Source organism: Pipistrellus kuhlii, unplaced genomic scaffold, assembly GCF_014108245.1.
Source record: "Pipistrellus kuhlii isolate mPipKuh1 unplaced genomic scaffold, mPipKuh1.p scaffold_m20_p_3, whole genome shotgun sequence".
Lineage (NCBI taxonomy): Eukaryota > Metazoa > Chordata > Mammalia > Chiroptera > Vespertilionidae > Pipistrellus > Pipistrellus kuhlii.
This window is the reverse complement of record NW_023425529.1, coordinates 14,708,402-14,729,341: the sequence shown is the minus strand read 5'-3', so window position 1 is coordinate 14,729,341 and position 20,940 is coordinate 14,708,402. Positions and strand designations below refer to the sequence as shown.

The following is a 20,940-nucleotide window of genomic DNA, read 5'->3' as shown; positions in this document are numbered from 1 at the left end:
TGGTATTCCTGCCTGCCCCCACCCTCCACCACCCCCACACACACCTTTTCCTGCCTCCCTTGACAAGCTGCTGGGTTATAGATTAATTGTGACTATTTTTCTGTCACTCTTTTGCTCAAGTCCATCCTTTCTTCCCTAAACACATCCAACAATGCTATTCACTTGCATAAGATGAAAACCTTCTAACTTTGAACCAAGAGCTTCATTTGTTGTTAGGGTTGGAGATGTTTGAATTGGTTGTTGTTGTTGTTTTTACTTTCTCAGCAACAGCTGCAGCTTTTATTTCCCAACTCTCTGCTTAGGTACCCAAATCAAGGGAAGCAGTAATTGAGTATTTTAGATTCATTTTCCAGCTAGATTATTGCCCACACTGCATAAATACATATTTATGAACTTAGGTTCTGTATCAAGATCTATGAAAAAAAAAAGTATTTTAAAAGTGCTAAGCAAGTGTAAGATTGTTTTTAATATTATGTAAGGAGCATCCCTGCTAAGTCTGGGAAAACCTGTGGTCACGACACAATCCATGCAGGCCAGGAAGTGGTCTGGGTCAGATTAGTCCCATTCCAGCCACATGGGCATTTTCATGCTTCCAGGTCTAGAGACAGTTTTCTTGTTCCCAGGAGTTAGCATCTCAAGAGTCAGATTTTCAAACTTTGGTAAGAGGTTCAGAGGTAACTGACACCTTGGGCCCCAGGTGGAATTTTAATTCTCATGATTTCTAGATCCCTTTAGACTCCCCCGGTGGGGCACATTTGGTCTCATAAGGAATGTCAAGCCAGAGGTATCAACATCCCATCTCAGGACATCCTGGTCAGATCAGCCTTCCAGCCCTCCCTGCTTGCGGTCCAGTTCTTGCATGGTCTTACACTGCTCTGAAACTAGGCATTCCCATCCTCTTCCCTCTTTCCCTCTCTCCCTTTCCACTCTTCTCCCAGACTTTACCACCAAGACACACACTGCTATAACCTTCAGGTAATGAAATCTGTAGAAGGAGGCTCAACTCAACCTGTGCTAAGCCCAATTGCCCAAAGACGGAATAATCATATAGTGCTTGCCCAGGAGACAGACTTGTTTTTTAAAATATGTTTTGTTCTTTTTATTGAATTCAGAGAGAGCAAGGGAGAGGGAGAGAGAGATAGAGACCTCAATGATTAGGGAGAATCGTTGATGGGTTGCCTCTGCATGCCCCCTACTGGGAATCAATCCCACACCCTGGCATGTGCCCTGATCGGGAATCAAACTGTGACCTCCTGGTTCACAGGTACATGCTCAACAACAGGCCGGGCCACACTGTGATTCTTTAAAATCACTCCTTCTCTACTCAAAAGCAGATCATCAAATATTTGTTAAATAAATGAATGAAATGTTAATAGTGCTTGTTTCTGGGCCAAGGAACTAGAGTTTGTTTTTGTTTCTACCTTTAAATTACCCAGACACAGATATTGCTGAGAAAGGAGGTGATATTGGTGGAATGAAACATCAATGATACAAAAGAGGGAGCTACGCAAAGATATTACTATTCCAGGAAGAAGGAACAGCAAGTGCAAAGGCCCCATGGCAAGAATGAAGCTGTATGTCAATCAAAACCACAATGAGCTACCACCCACAGCTGTTAGAATGACTATTAACAATAAGACAAGAACTAATAAGAACTAACAAGTTGGAGAGGATGTGGAGAAAAAGGAACCCTCAAGCACTGCTGGTGAGAATACTCTAGTGGTGGGAATGTAAATTGGTACAGCCACTATTGGAAAGCAGTATGGAGATTCTTCAAAAACAAGTAAGAACAGAGCTACCATATGGCCCAGCAATCTCTCTTCTGGGTATCTACCAAAAACAAAACAAAACAAAAAACAAACACACACACAAAAAAAACAAAACAAAACAAAAAAACACACAAAAACAAAACACAAAAACAAAAAACAACCCTTGAAAACACTATTTATAAAGATATTAGAGGCCCAAGGCACAAAATTCGTGATAGAGTAGGCCTTCCTTCCCCTGGCTGCTGGCACTGGCTTCCCTCTGGCACCCAGGACTCGGGCTTCCTTTGCAGCCCTGGATTCATCTGGAAGGTTGTCCTGAAGGACATCTGGTCTAATTAGCATATTATGCTTTTATTATTATAGATATGTACCCCTATGTTCTCTGAAGCATTATTCACAATAGCCAAGACATGGAAACAACCTAAGTGTCCTTCAAGCAATGATTGGGTGAAGATGTGGTACATGAATACAACGGAATACTACTCAGTCATAAAAGATGACAAAATATTTGCAACAACATGGGTGGATCCTTAGAGTACCAAACTAAGTGAAATAAGTCAGACAGTAAAGAACAAGAACCATATAAAGTCATTGATTGTGGGAAATAAAACATCAACAAATAAATAAAACAAACAAACAAACTCATAGACATGAAAACAGTATGGTAGTCCCAGAAGGGAAGGGGTGAGGGACAATGAAGAGAGTAAAGGGGATCAAATATATGGTGAGGGAAGGAGACTAGACTTTGGGTGGTAAGCACACAATGCAATATACAGATGATGTATTATAAATTTGTATACCTAAAACTTATATAATGTTATTCACTAATGTTACCCCAATACCTTCCATTTTTATTTTTAAAATATATTTTTATTGATTTCAGAGAGGAAGGGAGAGAGAGATAGAAATATCAATAAGAGAAAATCATTGGCTGGCTCCCTCCTACATGCCCCACACTGGGGATCAAGCCCCAAACCTGGGCATGTGCCCTGACCAGGAATTGAACTGTGACCTCCTGGTTCATAGGTTGATGCTCAACCACTGAGCCATACCAGCTGGGCAATACATTCAATTTTTAAAAAGAATAAAGAGAGGATTAGTATGACTGACACATGGTAGGTGCTGGAGGGAAAAATGAGAAAGATGACATTTGAGAGGTAAATGGGCATGCTATGAACTCAAGCAGGGATCCCTGCAAACACTAGTTCATGGCTCTTTTCTATGAACTGGTTTTCTTGGCCAGGGCACTATCCTATATATGATGAAGCAGAAGGCATTCTAAGTCCATGAATGTTGGCATTGGCTAAGTTATGATAGGCAAGGAAAGCAGACCCAAATTCAGAACAACATCCATTTCCATGAAAACAAATCAAGCTTCGCCCCAATGAAATGAACTTGCCACCATGAGGCTGCTGGCCTCGGGTGTGTTTTTATATTGTGTTCACCCACAAGCCAACACCGAGACAAGAACTTGTGCTCAGATGACCCTGCAAGCACCTGGCTGCTTTGTTCTTAATCTCTGTGGCCCAATCCTCTAAGTTCATTGGCAAAGCCCTTCCCAAAACCTTCACAGCAATTTCCAATGCTGCTCTTTTCAAGTCTGACATGTAGCCAGTGACTGGTGACAGAGCCGGCCGGACTCAGGTCATGTCTCCTTGCAGTCAAAATACATAAAAGGCATTGCCTGAAAGGCTGCCTGATTCCTGCTGAAATCCTGCCCTCTGCTGTCCTTCACAGCAGCTGCTGACAGGGGCTGTGGTTCACAATAGGAGACTTCCAGCTGGTAGTGCATCTTGCTCAACATCTATAAACCAGACTTGACTTTTATTATCCTCACTTAATTGGCCAACAACTCTTCACCAGGGCAAAGGAACAGACTGGCCATGACAAGGTGTGGAAATAGTGTTGTCAAAAGCACACAGTGGGAAGAAATCTGCTTACACAAACTAAGTGCCTTAATGGCCTGCTCTGGCCCCATCTACAAGGTGATGGAGTGTTACTGGACATGGTCCACTCTATGAGTAGGTGGGTTAGATAGCATCTTGCATCCCATAGTAGCTTGTCAAAGCTGCTTCTGAAAAGGAAAGTAGTCATCTTCCTTAGGATTGGCCTTGCTCCCTAATCCTGTGTGCTTCCATGATTTTCTGGAGAGATTTGTTTCTGATTTCACTAGGTCTCCCAGGAATTTTGAGAGGGCTGAGGAGCAGACCTGCTTAGACGGCAGCCTAGACCTCCTATAGAGAATGCTTTGCACTTACAGGTTCTTAGGTCACCTAGAAAATAAATCTGCGAAACACCCATGTGTCATATGCTGCCTCTACCACAAGGTGCTGTGCTTTTCCTAGTTGTAGAAGGGGCAAGATGTAGCAATGTATCCTTACCACAGGAGGGGGTATCACCACAGGTACTAGACCACTGAATCCCTGGAGATATTACTAAGCAGTCAAGTGCCTATACCTCTATGAGATTCGGAGTTTATCCTTTGAATACATGACTCTGGCGTGGTATTCGCGTGTTTGGTGATGCATTAAATGTCCTCATGTAGCACACAGCTGGAGTTGGCATCTGTGGGACAGACTTATAAAGCTATTTCTGTCCCTAGCAGGTAAAAGCAAACTGCTAGTGGACTCCGCTAACTAAAAATGCAGTGGTTAGACCAATAATTACACATCAAATTAAGGCTGTTAACTAAGTTAACCTTGGTTAATTAAGGCTGTTCTAAGATGCTCCAATAGAGACCATTTCAGGAACAGCAGCTGTAATTCGGATCACCTCAAGATTAAGTTTTAATGCAGAGTCCACTGTCATTTCCAAGAGCTATCAATCTTTCTCACTGGTCAAACAGAAATACACTCTACATTCATGGACTCTCCACTTGGGACTATGACAGGTTACCTCATTTGTATCTTTCTATCCTCTGATGGTTGTACAACTTCTATAATTACCCACAAAGACATACTACTTTTTTACTTAGTATTTTGGAGGAACAGAATGCTCCAATGTCTTCCCCTTGGCCCTTCTACCACAGAGCACTTACTCCTTGGGGCAGGGAGCTAATGGAGAGATTCTGCAAAGGATGTGTGTCCTATCTACACTTAGGAACTGAGGAAATGGATCTGGGTGATGAAGGTGGGGGGGACAACTCCATTGTCCAGTTTCCCTCCCATGACCTCTAGTCTGACCAGGAGTCATAGTCTTCTCAATCCCCCCATAACTTAGAACAAGTATCCACAGATCCCTAAAAACTTTGGATATTTCTCATTTCTGACTGCATATCACCTAAAGAAATAGCTAGGTGAAAGATTCATAACACACATCTCTATTGTTATAGCAAAGGCCCTTAAATAAAGTGTTCTGGTCCTGAGAATTGCTCAACATCTATAAGCCAGGCTTGACTTTCATTATTCTCAGTTAATTGAATCACCCACGAACTGAGAAGCTGTGATCTTCTGGCTTGATTTAAGTGTCTGTTACACAGACCTATCAAGTTGGCTTTAAAAAAAAAAATAAAAAAAAAATCAGGTTAAAACTGCTGTTACTTTCATGCCTGACTCTAAGATTACCTAACCACAGTAAGAGATTGTGCAAATGGAACATTTCCTAATTACTACCTTTCCATCTTCTCCCTCCCCATGAAGCCCCCCGCCCCCCTGCTTTTTTCTTCTAGCAGGTGACCCTCCAACATGCTTGACCCAGAAAGAACAGCAAGCCAGGATAACAGAATTCCCAATTGCTCGCTGGTTTCCCCGCTTTAGGCCCTGGCAGAAAAGTTACTGAAGTGGCAGATGACAGAGTATGTGATAGGGAGGCAGGGTCACAAAGCACAGACATGGCCCCAGGTAAAGAGAACTGTAAACCAGCACCCATCCCAACAGAAGTCTACTTCAATTACCCACATCTGTAAGCCTCTATTTTGCAACTGATAAATAACAAGGGCAAAAATACATCGTTTAATCAAATTATTTTAATTAACAGTAAGCAGTAAAAGTGCAATTACATGAAAAGCCTCATATTTTACATGTTTAAATTGTTCAGTGTCTTTATTTGTAAGGTGTTGAAGGTGGGACCCACTCGTGAATCTTCTTTCTAGTGGTGGAATAAGGTACATACTGCTCTGAAGTGCCACTCAGGTTGAATTTATGGTTTGTCCAAATGAATTTACGAGCAGTCGGTGGTTTTGTTGTTGGAGGATCATCAGTCATACAGTGAAGCCAACGGTGCCTTAAAGAGGGGAAAGAAGACAGTTAGGAAGAGGCAGCGCAATGTTGGGGAAGGAAGGTTAAGAGGGCAGCTCTGGGGCTATTTTGTTGCTTGAGCTCAAATCATTAACAACTGAACTTTTTTGTAACTTAGTTATTTCATCTGAACATCTTATTTCCTAAAGAGGGATAAGGATTAAATGAGATAATACATATAAAGCACCTAGAAAAATTCCTGTGCATAGTAGGAATTCAACAAATGCTAGCTTACTGTATTTCATCAAATCTGGGACATCAATTTTAAGATACACCATTATTTTATGTATCTCTAAAAATTAAAAAAATGTTGCCAATTAAATTATGACACTATTGGTAGAATATGTAAAAAATGTTAGAAAATTGATGAACTACAGCACATGTGTCAAACACAAGGCCCGCGGGCCAAATCCGTCCCGCCAGGCCTTGCAATGTGGCCCGCACCGCGCTGTCATCACTGCACTCTGCTGCGTTTCCATCACAATGACAGTTTATGACTGTTCAGTAAACCATTCGGCCCGCGATTTAGGCTGGATTTTAGATTTTGGCCCCTTCTCTGATTGAGTTTGACAACCCTGAACTACAGTATCACTATGAGATGCTAGAGCTCGAAAGTTCCTGTGTGCTGAGTTGCTCTGCCTCATGAAGCTGTAGTTGGAAACCCAATGCTGAGGAAAAGGAAGAGGAAGAGGGTCTCAGCATGCACCTTAAATTCAAGGTTAAGTCTGAACACTGGAGAACATAACATCTATTACCTTAAAATTATTAAATCACAGTTTACAAGTATTTCAGCTTTAAGTGTTTAACCATTTAATTTCAAAGGACATTTGCCGGGAGGTGCCAGAAATCTGGCCTGAAGGAAGCTGGGTGCTTTCCTTGGAGTCTACAGGGGAATGTCTCTCTAATGATAGAAGAAGGAAGAATCTATATCCAAGGGAAGCCACACTGAATATTATGGGAAAGGAAGGAGAGAGAACTCATCCCAGATCCCCCAAGGCTCAGAGCTCATAATACAGGTATGACCCTATAACAACAGGGAATAAGGAGACAGGCATAGAACTGCAGCTCCAATTAAAAAAAAAAAAAAAAAGTTGACTAGCTACAGAGAAAAGGGTAAGAGGAGGTTTCACTAAAATAATTAAGACTAAACCTAATAAGAAAAATTTATGATGTTATGTATGTTCAAGAATATTTATTAGCAATAATTTATAATACTTAAAATCTGAAAATGTTTACACAGTAAGGCTACTGGCAAGAGTCAGGGAATGAGTAAACAATTTATTCTCATCGTGGCAGTGTAAGGAACTAAGAAACAGGCTAACATAATCCTTCTGCTACAATTAATATTAAATAAAGGCTAAAGAAATAATATGATTTCCACACCAAAGAGTTTTCAGCTGGGTCATTTTTATTCCAATTAATTAAAGACACCATTGGACTAACAGCACTGTCTGGAAAACTATGTTGCAGTTGGCTTTAGAGCTTCAATTTTATGTCACTGCTATTTTCTTAAAGGACAAAATACAAAATTACTTAAACTTGATGATAAAGGCAGTGAGACTACAAATGAGGACCCTGGGAGAAAGGCAAAATGTTATAAATACCAAAGAGATAAATATTTATAATGAAAATATAATACATTTTGGGAAAAACTCAGTACTCAAATATAAGTTGTGTCAAAATAACTGGAAACAAAGATATTAAATGACAATTATATACTAAGCTGCTGTAAGAAAGAACTCTTACCATTTGCAACAGCATGGATGGACCTGGAAAGCACTATGCTAAGTGAAATAAGCCAGTCAGAGAAAGATAAATATCACATGCTCTCACTCATTTGTGGAATATAATGAACAACATAAACTGATGAATAAAAATAGATACAGAGACACAGAAGCATTAAACAGACCAAGAAACCTCAGCGGGGAGGCAGGAGAGGGTGTGTGCGTTGGGGGATGGGGATGAGGGGAGGGTAAGAGATCAACCAAAGGACTGGTATGCATGCATATAAGCATAACCAATGGACACAGATACTAGGGGGATGAAGGCATGTGCAAGAGGGCAGGAGCAGGCGGGGAGAGGTCAATGGAGGAAAAAGAAGACATAGGTAATACTTTCAACAATAAAGAATTCAATTAAAAAAAATTAAAACACAACTCAAATGAAAATAAATCTAACAAATGGTTGATCCTATTTTCAGCTGTATAAGAAAAAGTGTGTCAGGGAACAGGGAAGAAAGACTAGTCCTTTCTTTTTGAATATATACTAACTTCACTTAAATAGCCCCTCAGTTTGGGAACATTCAAAGTGCAAAATGAAAGGGTTTATTTTGAAAACCAGTGCAAATGAAAACAGTCTTTAAGATTAGAATTAATAATAAAAATTAAAAAGTTTGATTTTTCCCCCTAGCTAGTTTGGCACCATGGATAGCGCGTGGGCCTGAGGACTGAAGGATCCTGGGTTTGATTCTGGTCAAGGGCACATGCCTGGGTTGTGGGCTCGATCTCATGAGGGGCATGCAGGAGGCAGCCAATCAGTGATTCTCTCTTATCATTGATGTTCTATCAATCTTTCCTTCTCCTTTTCTCTCTAAAATCAATCTATATATATATATAAAAGCCTAAGTGACTGTTCAACCATTCAACAGGTAGCTATGATGCACCATGACCAGCAGGAGGCAGATGCTCTAACCAGTAGCTATGAAGCACAGATCACTAGGGGGCAGATGCTCATGCAGGAACTGCAGAGCTGCAGTGACTTGGCAGCTGCAGTTCTTGGGTGACGCACCCAGAACCAGAGAGGAGTGAACCCGATTCTGATTCTGGGGTTCGTCATCTGAGAACTGCCCTCTTGCAATCCGAGACCCCTTGGGGGATGTCGGAGAGCCAGTTTTGGCCCGATCCCCACAGGCCAGGCAGAGGGACGAATGGATGCACCCAGCCTCTAGTAAAAATATATTTTTAAAAGTTTAATTATTCTTTTCAGGAAATAAAACATTACCAAGTAACTGCTAATAACAATAATAAAAACAGGCAGTTTTAAATCTTTCTTTTCCTTAGATAACATTCTTAATTTTTGGGAATCAAGACTGGTTTGTGACCATAATGTCCATGTTTCAGATGTTTTAACTGAGCATAGAAATGCCAAAGGTTTTTCAGTTTTTCAAAAAAGAAATAAGAAAGTCTAAAGAAAAACTCCAGAATATGTTTTGAGGCAAAAATACTCTCATACTAACACTTATATTACTCCCTCAGACTTCAGTTTGTGAAACATTCTTACACACGTCACTTAGTCACGATTTAATGTTTCACATCTTGAAACTGAGGAAGCAGAATTGAAATGACTTTAGCCAGGTCCCACAGCAGGTATGTGGGTTACAGAGCTGAGACTTGAACGCAGTTTCCCATTGGTGAAGCAAACCCTTTGAACAGAAACTTCATTACAATCAGTAGATGAAAACCAGATTAAGATTTCAATAGCAAATAGGTATCTGCCAAAATCCCGAGACTCATCTAACCCCAGGATAGGATTAATAAATTTAACAAATTTTAAAAACAAAGATAGCTCATTACAAAATAACCAACTCAAACTCTGTTAGCTCAGTAACCATTTTTAATTAAATGCAAATTGAATTAAAATACCAATAGGATTTGACAATTATAAGAATCAGCAGAAAGTCTAAGAACTAGGTTTTTAAAATTTGGAACTGTAACCAATAAATATTAATTTTAAACCCAAGTTGCCATTAATCTTTTTTACATATAATAGCCCCCTGACACTAAAAATCTCAAACTGGCAAACAGAATAGTGAAATGGGGAAAACATCTGTGATATATTAAGTGAGGAGAGGGGGAAAGCAAACATCATATCATGCATAATAAACTGATATATGCAGGATGGACAAAGGTAGGTTTACAGTTGTAAGTATGGGAAACACAGTTTATTTTTGTATTGTTATCTATTAGAGGCCTGTGCACCAGTGGGTCCCTGGGCCTGACCTGTGGGATCAGGCCAAAACCAGCTCTCTGACATCCCCCGAGGGGTCCCAGATTGTGAGAGGGTGCAGGCCAGGCTGAGGGACCTCACTGGTGCATGATTGCTGGAGGCTGGTCAGCCAGGGAGGGACCCAAGGAGAGCTCCAGGGAGTGTCTGGCCCATCTCGCTCAGTCCGGACTGGCGGGAACACAGGAGCAAGCTAACCTATCAGTTAGAGCATCTGCCCCCTGGTGATCATTACAAGTCATAGTAAGTGGTTGAGCGGCCTTAGCATATCATTAGCATATTAGGTTTTGATTGGTTTAATGGATGACCAGACATGCAACATATTAGGCTTTTATTATATAGGGTTACTTATTGTATTACTTTCTATACAGACAAATGTAAATTCACTTTTGCACACCCTGTATGCATATATACTCATATATGTGCCTATACACAGTTAATTATAATCACAAACTTCTAAGAAGGTGTGACCAAAAACAAAAATCTATTCTTTAAAAACATTCCTTCTCTATTCAAAAGCAGACCTTCACATATTTGTTTAATCAATAAATGAAATGTTAACAGTGCTTATTTCTGGGCTTAGGAACTAGAGTTTATTTTGGTTTCTAATTTTATTTCTCTGGATTTTCCAAGTTTCCTATAACAATTATAAATTTTTATAATCAGAAAAAAAATTAACCATGATTATAAGGATTGTTTTAGTAACAAAGAAAATTGCTTATAATATCTAGAGGGGGGAAAAAAAAACAAGATAAAATTGGCTATCATTATGAACACAACTATTGTACAATAAAAATTATTTAAAAAGGACTAAAGGAAATATGCTAAATGTTGACAGAGGTTGTCTCTGCCAGATTATTTAAACTTTTTTTTTTTATCCTTCCACATTTCATTCCAGTCAAATTGGCCATACTGCTGTTCTTTGAATACAAGCAATACATCTCAAGCACACAGGGCTTTTGTACTTGATTCCTGCTGCATGGAGCTCTTCACCACCTCCACCCCACCCCTCTTCTCCTCTCTTCATTTCCTTGAAGAAGTCTTTACTAACTCTCCATGCTCTTTATCCCTTTATGAATGCCAGCTTCGTATTATCTTCTTTGTGTTTATTGTTGCCTAAAACATATAACATATTTATTTTTCTGTCTGAGAGCAAGAACTTTGTTCTATTCACTGTTGTATCCCTGGTGCCTGCAATAGGACTGTGCACCTGATAGGTATACAATAAATAGTTATTTGAATGCATAAAGATGTTAAACTGTATGTGTTATTCATTATTCTATGTGTAAGATAATACCTGGCTCTAATAAATCAACCCTACTTCAAACTTATTCAGGAATAAAATCACAGGTAAGAATCCACAGATTTAGAATTCCACAATACATGACACTCGGCAAAAGGGAGTCTGAGAAACAAACAGCTGTGCTTGTCTCACATCACTTCTTCCCACAAAGACTAATCCCAGGCCTTTAAACTTCCCTTACAAACAGGGGTCATTGAAGGTGCTCAGCCTGGAGAGGAGGCTCCACTCCACAGAGAAATTCAGCTCTACACCAACTGCCCTCAGGCACCTGCTGGAGTGCTGTCTGCTACCACTGTTCGCTTTTTCCCATGTGATGCCAGAATATATGAAAGGGCTTGCTTGGCTGAACAACACTTTTATCTCTTCATAACTTGTACTATTTTCTAATTTCAAATTTGTTTCATCTCACATAACTTAAATCAGTTCCCTCCCCCACGTCCTACTCTCCCAAAATACAGAACCTGAGCACCAATGTTAGAGGAGTACTCTGAAGGAGATAGATCTCAATGTGAACAAAACACCCACCTGCTTTCTACATTTTCTCAGGACCAATCCCAACCCCCACCCCCCCCCAAAAAAAAAAACACACAAAAAAAAAACACAAACTAACAAAAAAACCAAATGAAAACCGAGACACCTCACTTTCTAAAGCCAATAATCCACTTTGAGACCTTGGTGTTGAATAGTGCCCCTGACATACAGAATGCCCCTTTGGAGAAAGCAGACAGCTCTAAACCTAAAATCACAGCTCCTAGACCTTAACAGAACCACACGTTATTATTTCCCATTAAAAAGAGGAAATCCAGCCTCAAATGTAGCATCAGTGCTGCTGTTAAGAGCCAATGAGTTTTAGTATAGACATAATCCAATACTGTGGTTTTCAAACCACATCCATGTCATGGTTCAATGTTCCTAACTGGTCCACATGGCAGACGAGGTTAAAAACTGGTTGTAGTGAAATCCTGTAAACATTTTTGCTTAACTCACACAATAAAAAACAAATAAATAAAAAGAAACCTATTCGGAACAATCAAATAGCCTATTTAGTTTAAATAAAATTAAAAATTCACTTCCTTAGTCACATTTCAAAGGGACATATATGGCTAGTGGCTACCCTACTGATCAGAGCAGATACAGAACATCCAGCCATGTATTAGACAGTGATGTATTTAAGTTGACAAATATTTTAAGTTAACATATAAAAAACAAGAAATCTCACCATAAAATACAGATTTCTACTTTCTCTTGAAAATCATTTATCTGGAAACCCTTAGTCAAATTCTCACCTAATGGAACTCAGGAAGAATGAATAGTGCTGCCCTCTTTGATGTAGTGTGTGCTTTTCAGTTCACTATAGTCCTCACTTTCCTTACTGTCTCACATCTCACTCACTTTGGTTAAATTCGTGGGTTTCTAATTGAGCTTTTACAATGGAAGTGAATGCATTGAGATTATCCCACTTGCCAAAAACTATTTCTGATGATTAAGCTCAACTAAAATAAAATGTCAGTTAACTTGATAAACTTACAAATGGTATTATTTCAGCAATCTATGGAATAGAGATCAGTACTTTGTTTTGAAATATTTAATATAAAATTTGGCAATTCAAGTAAAACCATTGGAATTTCATTTCAAAATGTTTATGTAGTTTATAGTTATAAAAATCAGTTTTTAGAGATCTAAGGAACTTGGGCTCTCTTTTTACAGGTGAGAAAACTAAGTCCCAGGGAGGGTAAGGAACTTGCTTAGGATCGAGCTGCCAAAGAAGACTAGAGGCAGAGTTCTTTTTGCTTTTCCCTTAACCCACAGCCAGGTGATACTGTGGAATATTGTTTTTTCCCCTCAAATCAGCCACACCACTATCTATCCCAACAAATAATATGTTGTCACACCTCCATCAAGAGATAGGATCTATGTTCTCTCCCATTAAACCTGGGCAGAATATCTAATTGCTTCGACCAATGAAATGAGAAACTGATATTGGGCGATCTCTAAGACTAAGTGTGGACAAGGCCTCTCTCTCTCTCTCTCTCTGTCTCTCTCTCTCTCTCTCTCAGCACTTGCCTGAGAAAGCCCCAGCTATGTCCCTAACTCTGACAGTCAACATCAGCTTCCAGAAACCGAATGAAGTCTTCAGATGGCTTCATTCTGCTTTTAAATCTTGTACCTAAGGCCAGATACCCTGGAGCAGAGATAAGCCATCCACAAGTTGTATCTATCTAAATTCCTGACCCACAAAAACTATGAAATATATAGTTGAGACCAATGCTTTCAGAATACCATTAATTGTCTTATAAATAAATAAGCTATTTAATAAATATTTGTATAATAAAACAAACATTGCCAAACTCCCTCATAGCCCCCTCCAGCCAAAAAAAGAGAACGTTGACTTAGCTTACCACTCCGGGGGCACCATGCTTCCGTCCACATCCCAGAATGTATCTCTGCCATTCATTTCAGTAGTGTATATAACCCATCGGTGACGGCCTGAGTGGAAAGGACAACATTTAGAAAAATGTGAAAAAATAAACACAACTTTAAAAGAAAACACAAAAAACCATAATTGCAAAATGTCAAAGAAGACAACCTTTTAATTAAGACTTATATGTGCGCTTACCTAAGAGAAATAGCACCCAGGCTGTAAGAGTGAAGGCAAGTTCCAGGAAGTGTATGGCAAGCTTCTATCAAACCCTGGCAGCTGCCAGAGCCAAATCCCTGCACAGGGACTAAGACCTACTCTGTGGGAGGGGCTCAGGCCTTTCCCACAGTGGAGAACCCTTGCCTCCACCCATGCCAAGAAAGCAACGGGGAGGGTAGGAGAATGGGCTCCCAGCCAGTCAGGGTATTCAGGAGAGAAAGTGCTCCTCCTGAGAATGGGGCAGGAGAAATGTACTCACAGCAATCATACTTGGATTATATGTTTAAATATATTTTATTAATTTTGTACAGAGAAGAAGGGAGAGAGATAGAGAGTTAGAAACATCGATGAGAGAGAGTCATCGATCAGCTGCCTTTGCACACCCCCTACTGGGGATATGCCTGAAACCAAGGTACATGCCCTTGACCGGAATCGAACCTGGGACCTTTCAGTCCCCAAGCCGACCATCTATCCATTGAGCCAAATCGGTTTCGGCCATATAAATATTTTTAAATGACTACCAGAAATCCTTTCAGAAATTGATTACACATAATAAGCAAACTATATAAATGATGGTTAAATAAGTAGGACCATTCATGTCATCAGAATAATACGGTTACATTCTTGTTTAACACATTTCTAATGGAGTAGTTAGAGGCCTAATCACAATTTACAAGACTATTTCTTTCTTTCTTTTTTATTTTTTTTAGAGAGGAAGGGAGGGGGAGACAGGGGAACATCGATGTGAGAGAGACACATCGATTGGTTGCCTCCCACACACGCCCCAATAGGATCTGGGGATTAAGCCTGTAACTGAGATACATGCCCTTGACCAGAATCAAACCTGGAGCCCTTTAGTCCATGGGCTGATACTCTATCCACTGAGCTAAACTGGCTAGGGCTATAAGACTATTTCTATTGGGTCCTTAAGATAGGCAAAGACTTGGATTCCAATCAAGATTCTGTCATTTATCTGTGGATATTAGGTACATTTTATGAGACTCAGTCAGTTTCTTTGTCTATTAAAAGTAGATGATTATACCTCATCTGAAGGTTGCTGTGAAAATTAAATATCACACACATACACCTACTTCAACATCAGACATAAGTGCATAATAAATATCAATTCCTTCTACCCCTTCCTCACTGCCCCATCCCACAGGGAATACTGAATTCAACTCTATAATAGACTTTAAACCAATAAACACAAGGTAATCTGCATTTACTTTATAACCAACAAATATAGAGCAATATAATTTAAACATGACCATATCTATTTAAAGAAATACAGCTTTCACCCAGGATTTGCTTCTTCGATTAGAGAGATCAATCTTGACAATAGTAACTAAAAATAAGCTATAATCCAATAAGGCAGGGAACGTGAAGGCAAATGGAGAAAATCTTGGGTAAGGTTCATAGAGTCAGGCCATGATGCATAGTATTTGGGCCTGAACAATCTTGAGATAAATATATTAAAATTTTAAATGTGTATACTCAGACTCAGCAATTCCACTTTACAGAAATTTATTCTTAGACTATTTAAAGTAGGTACAAGCAAGTTTACTGAAGCATTGTTTCTAGTAAAAAAAAAAAAAAGTTGAAGGCAGCCTAAATGTCTAAAAGTGTTTGGCCACAGCCAGTTTGGCTTCAGTGTATAGAGCGTAGGCCTGCAGACTCAAGGGTCCCAGGTTCGATTCCAGTCAGGAGCCCATGCCTGGTTTGTGAGCTTAGTCTCCAATGAGGGGGCATGCAGGAGGTAGCCAATCGATGATTCTCTCTCATCACTGATGTTTTTATCTCTCTTTTCCTCTCAACTTCCTCTCTGAAATCAATAATATATATATATATATATATATAGTAAAGTGTTTGAAAAAATAATAGTTCTTCCATACAATGGAATATTGTGTTGCTATTAAAAAGAATGCTGTGAAAAAAATATAATAAAAATATACAGACAAATATCCAAACAAAAAATAATGCTGTAGATAATTCCAAATAACTAATATGGAAAAATCGCCCAAGGTTTTTATGAAAAAAAAAAAAAATTCCGTTTATCAACATGAATAACATAGTATATACATTCATTAAAGAAGCCACCTGTATATCATGGAAAACAGAGTCAAATCAAAATTTAAGCTCACTCCCTTTATTCATACCAGTGCTGCACTCACCAAAAAACTGCTTGTTGTCTTCATAGTATTTGTTTCCATATTTGTCTTCCCCCACCAACGTACCAACCCTCACATCATTTGTCCTGTGAATACCCAAAAGAAAAGATATTTTAGAGAGCTTCTTTGTTCAAAACACAAATATAAGTAGAGAATACCGACTTTAAGAAACAAAGCTGCTGCATCAATAAGAAAAATGAGGACATGCTTGGGTTTGGGCACTAGTGGTAGCCTTCTAGCTTCTTCATCTGGAGGCTCACACCACCCACTGCTGAACCATCAGCTCCCAGGGACAGCTCTAGAATGCACGCTCGTGCTGCCCTCAGTATAAGGTAGGGGTGTCGAACTCAATCAGAGAAGGGGCCAAAATCTAAAATCCAGCCTAAATCGCGCGCCGAATGGTTTACTGAACAGTCATAAACTGTCATTGTGATGGAAACGCAGCGGAGTGCAGTGATGTCAGCGCGGTGCGGGCCACATTGCAAGGCCTGGCGGGACGGATTTGGCCCGCGGGCCTTGTGTTTGACACATGTGGTATAAGGTGACCAGACGTGCTGCTTTTGGCGGGACAGTCCCGATTTTTAACGATTTGTCCCGCGTTGTTTTTAAAAAGTCCCCAGTACCACCAAAGGAGCACAGGAAGAGATAAGCTGACCCACCGATATAAGTTAAACTACATTAAATATAAAGATGCAACTTACAAAACTACTTTTATCTACTACAAGAGGCACTGGAGTTAGTAAACACCTTCAGGAAATCAGGAAGCCAAAGTACATCATCTTAAATGCTATTCATGTCCGCGCTTTCATTCCACTCTGGCTCTCCAACTGGCTTCCAGGGACGACCCTGCTAGTCCGACTCAACGAATGTCAGGACCAGAGACCTTTACGATCACCTTGATCAACGCCTCGCCGCGCAGAGGAGGAGACCGGAGGCCAATAAAGGGTCACAAAGACCGTCTCCAAGGTCACAGAGTGCGGGGGTGAAAGGCAGGGATTGGGCCGGCTGTCCTTGGCCGGAGCGGCGGTTCCTCCAAGGTGACCCAGCCCGCGCCCCCTCCTTCCAAACACCCCGCCAACCCAGCCCGGCCCAGCCCGGAGGCCGGGCGCACGGCTCAGCCGCCTACCTGAAGAGCATTCGCAGCCAGCCTCGGAGGCCGTTGTGGCCGCTGACCTGCTGCAGTCCTCGCCTGAAGACCTGAAGCAACTCCATCTTGCCCCGCAGGCGGGGCCTTCCGGGTGCGCCGTTCAAAGGCGGCCGGGGGGAAGCGCGCGCTCGCTCGCAGGGAGCCTCCCGCACAGGGTTCCCACGGCTCTGCGCATGCGCGAAGAGCTGGCGCTCGCGCGCGCGGGACCGCTTTCCCACTTCCCAAGAAAGTGCGGGAAGAAAGAGCGGTTAGGTTTCCTTGGGAAGCAAAGGCACAATAAACTTTCACCAATTCATAAAAGTTGCCTTTAGAATAAGGTGACCAGACGTCCCTATTTTTTAACAATTTGCCCCAAAAATAGGGAAACGCCGCGGAACGCGGGACAATTGTCAAAAATCGGGACTTCAGGTCACCTTAATTTAGAAGGCGGTATATGTGGTGGAAAACACCTAGACTAGGCTTCCCCAGGTGCAAGTTCCTCTGGGGGACCCAGGTTCCCCATCTCAAATGATTGATTCAGACTTCAAAATCCTTTCTAGTGCCGTGCCAAGGCTCTTTAGAAACAAGATATCATTAAGGAATTCAATATCGAGAACATAATATTGATTACACACACTAGCGTTGTGCAGGAATAGCAAGGAGGAATAAAAAAGTATATGATTAAGTATCTGCTCTCACTGATTTGGTGATTTAGTTTCAAAGTTAAAATTCAAGTATTTAAATTCATAACAAAAGTAATTTGTGCACTATATACACAGCAGAAACTAATGCAATTTAAGCATGACCATATTTATTTAAAGAAATACAGGTTTCAATCAGGATTTGCTTCTTCTATTAGATCAATCTTGAGAATAAGTAACAAAAAGTAAGGTATAATCCAATGAAGCAGGGGAATGCAAAGGCAGATGGAGGAAACCTTGGGTAGGTTTTCATAGAATTAGGCATGACCTTAGAGCTGGGCCTTAATCTCTCAATAAATTCATTAAAAATGTAAATGTGTGTACATATGAATGTACACACATTTACATTTTTACATATGCACATAATTTTTTGATAGTTCAATTGTCTTTCATTTCAGATTTAACCCATTGGAATTAATATTCAAAATGTGTATACTTTTTTTTTTTATTCTCTCTCATATATATACTGTCACACAGGAAGGGAGCAATAGTTAGTTGCAAATGAAGGCCCTAAACCTGTTCCCCCTCACCCAGGGTTGCTTGGAGTGAGGTGGGGCTCAGAGTCTGATCAGGAGGCCTCCTGGAACATTAGAGGCCCGTGCCCTTAGCTCCTTTGCTTGAGGATGTGTAAACCTGCTCCAGCACTGGCACAAGGCCTCATCCCTGGGTGTCCTGCTGTTAGGAAAAATCTTCAGCTTGTCCAGGTAGGAGTCCTGAGACCTCAACAGGTCAGGGGCACTCTGGTAGAACTCCACTTGCAGCAACCATCTCATCAAGGATGTCATTAGTCAGGAAGCTGTCCTGGACATAGGCTATCTCCACCTCTGTGGGGATGCTGTAAGTCACTGGGCCTTTGCTGGCATGGACACCAGCTGGCCACTACCAAACACCCAAGCCTCCCATCCCATAATGCTCCATCCCACACAGCAGGCCCTGCTGTGCATATTTAAAATTTTAAATATTGCAGGCTATTAAATAAAGACTATTCCTAATTTTCCAGTGGCTATTTCATTTTAAACAATGTTTTTAAAAATCTATATATTCCTTGACCCATCGACTTGGAACATTCTCTCTTGATTCTCAACTATTTGAGATGAGAAATTTAGCACCTCACTTTCCTCACCTATTCTCATCCTTTGCTCTTCAGACTCTAAGTCACCATTATCATTACTTTCAAAAGATTAAGGTTTATAAGATTTACACTTGAATTGTAACTGCAAGTTTCCATTGTTTGAGTTTAAAAACTGAAACACAGTATTTCATGAAAGAATCAAGTAATATAACTAGATCCAGGAAAAATATTTCATTTTATACTATTCAATCTTCAACCCCCAGGGAAAAACTTGCAAATATCAGGGTCAAATTTTCTTAGACTCTATTAATTAGTCAAAATTCAAAATCACATTTGAATTTATTTCATGTTGAACTGTGATTTTCATGCACTTTTTGTTTTCCCTTTAAAAAAAATCCATCTGAAATATTTTTATATATCTACAAACTCTTAAAAACAGATTATCATGCCAAAACCGGTTTGGCTCAGTGGATAGAGCCAAAGGACAGAAAGGTCCCAGGTTCGATTCTGGTGGGGGGTGTGCAGGAGGCAGCCAATCAATTTTCTAATTCTTTATCCCTCTCCCTTCCTCTCTGTGAAAAATCAATACAATATAGTAAAAAAAATTATCATCTCATATTAAACAGTAATTCCTTAATATTAAATATTCAGAGGATTCAAATTTTCCCAACTGTCTCCTTTGTTTTTCCAACCATATGTTGTAACTGGTTGATCTTAATTTCTTTTAGTCTATAGGTTTCTCCCATTTTCCACCCCCTGCTCTTTTTTTGTCCTTCCAATGTATTTGATGAAGATACTGGGATAGAAGAATTTCCCCTAGTCTGGATTTTGTTGATTGTACGCCCTCCCTCTGCCCCACCCCCCGTTAATATTCTTCTATCCCCTGTATTTCCTATATATTAGTAATTAACCTAAGTGCTTGACTAGGATATCATCACATAAAAATTAACCATATTTTATGTGATGATATCCTTCAATCAGGATGCACACATGGTATCCACTTGCTTCACTTTTCATGATTTTAGCAGCCACTGATGATCAGTGGCTAGGTAATAATTTCCTAATATTCCTAAAGTTCTTGTTTCCCTTGAAATTTTAAATTGAGATAATTATAGTCCTATGCAGTGTAGGGTAAATACAGAGAGATCCTATCCTATTCTATTTATACTTCTCTTTCTCTTAATGGTATATCATTTTGCAAACTACAATATACCAACACAACCAGGATAGTGACATTAATGCAATCCACTGAGCTTTACCTCTACTCATTTGTGTATGTGCGTATTTAGTTCTATAGTTTTATCACGTATTTAGTTCTATAGTTTTATCTTGTATGTCACCACAGTCAAGATAGTGAACAGTTCTATCACAAGATGTTACCTTTTTATTATATACTTCTCTCCCCTCTAAAACCCCCTCTTCCTTACACTTTTAATATTAAAATATAAGATCTCCTGATTTGACTCCCTAATGTTATTTTTTTCTTATTTTTTATTTATCTTTTCTTATGCTTTCTGGGTGAGTTCAACTTCACCTTCCAAACTTTCCAATGAATTGCTTTGGCTATAGTTTTTAATTTCCAGGGGCTGTTCCTTGCACCAAATTTCCCTTTTTAAAACTTCCTGTTCTCATTTAATGGATATAACACCTAGCTTCTGTCAAAATAGCAATGAGGCCAAAACTGGTTTGGCTCAATGCATGGAGTGTCAATCTGCGAACTAAGGGGTCCCAGGTTTTATTCTGGTCAAGGGATGTACATTGGTTGCAGGCACATACTCAGTAGGGGGTGTGCAGGAGGCAACTGGTCGATGTTTCTCTCTCATCAATGTTTCTGGCTTTCTATCCCTCTCCCTCTCTGTAAAAAATCAATATATTAGGTCTAGTAATAATAAATGTCGTTTTCTAATACTTTTTTAAATCAAATTT

General features: G+C 40.0%; 2 protein-coding genes across 2 annotated transcripts in view; both read right to left on the bottom strand.

Annotated features, from left to right (window-relative positions):
• Positions 1-5,717: 5,717 nt before the first annotated feature.
• NDUFA12 (NADH:ubiquinone oxidoreductase subunit A12) lies at positions 5,718-17,397 on the bottom strand. The gene is made up of 4 exons (XM_036458740.1): positions 17,242-17,397; positions 16,119-16,201; positions 13,709-13,796; positions 5,718-5,990 (listed from the first exon to the last, which is right to left on the bottom strand). Exons 1-4 carry the CDS (start codon positions 17,325-17,327, stop codon positions 5,810-5,812), a joined length of 438 nt encoding a protein of 145 aa, XP_036314633.1. The 5' UTR covers positions 17,328-17,397; the 3' UTR covers positions 5,718-5,809.
• A 98-nt stretch (positions 17,398-17,495) lies between these two features.
• The window catches only part of NR2C1 (nuclear receptor subfamily 2 group C member 1), a 51,969-nt gene continuing 48,524 nt past the window's right edge, over positions 17,496-20,940 (bottom strand). The window contains exon 15 of the mRNA XM_036458721.1: positions 17,496-17,519. Within this exon, the coding sequence (XP_036314614.1) occupies positions 17,511-17,519 (9 nt within the window). The 3' untranslated portion in view covers positions 17,496-17,510. The remainder of the gene's footprint in view (positions 17,520-20,940) is intronic.

Bases quoted from the DNA above. Each gene is read 5' to 3' on its own strand.
- NDUFA12 (XM_036458740.1), bottom strand. From the start codon at position 17,327: ATGGAGTTGCTTCAGGTCTTCAGGCGAGGACTGCAGCAGGTCAGCGGC. The intron at 16,202-17,241 runs GTAGGCGGCTGA...GGGTATTCACAG, and splicing joins TGGCTGCGAATGCTCTTCAG to GACAAATGATGTGAGGGTTG. The intron at 5,991-13,708 runs GTAAGCTAAGTC...CCCCTCTTTAAG, and splicing joins AGCATGGTGCCCCCGGAGTG to GCACCGTTGGCTTCACTGTA.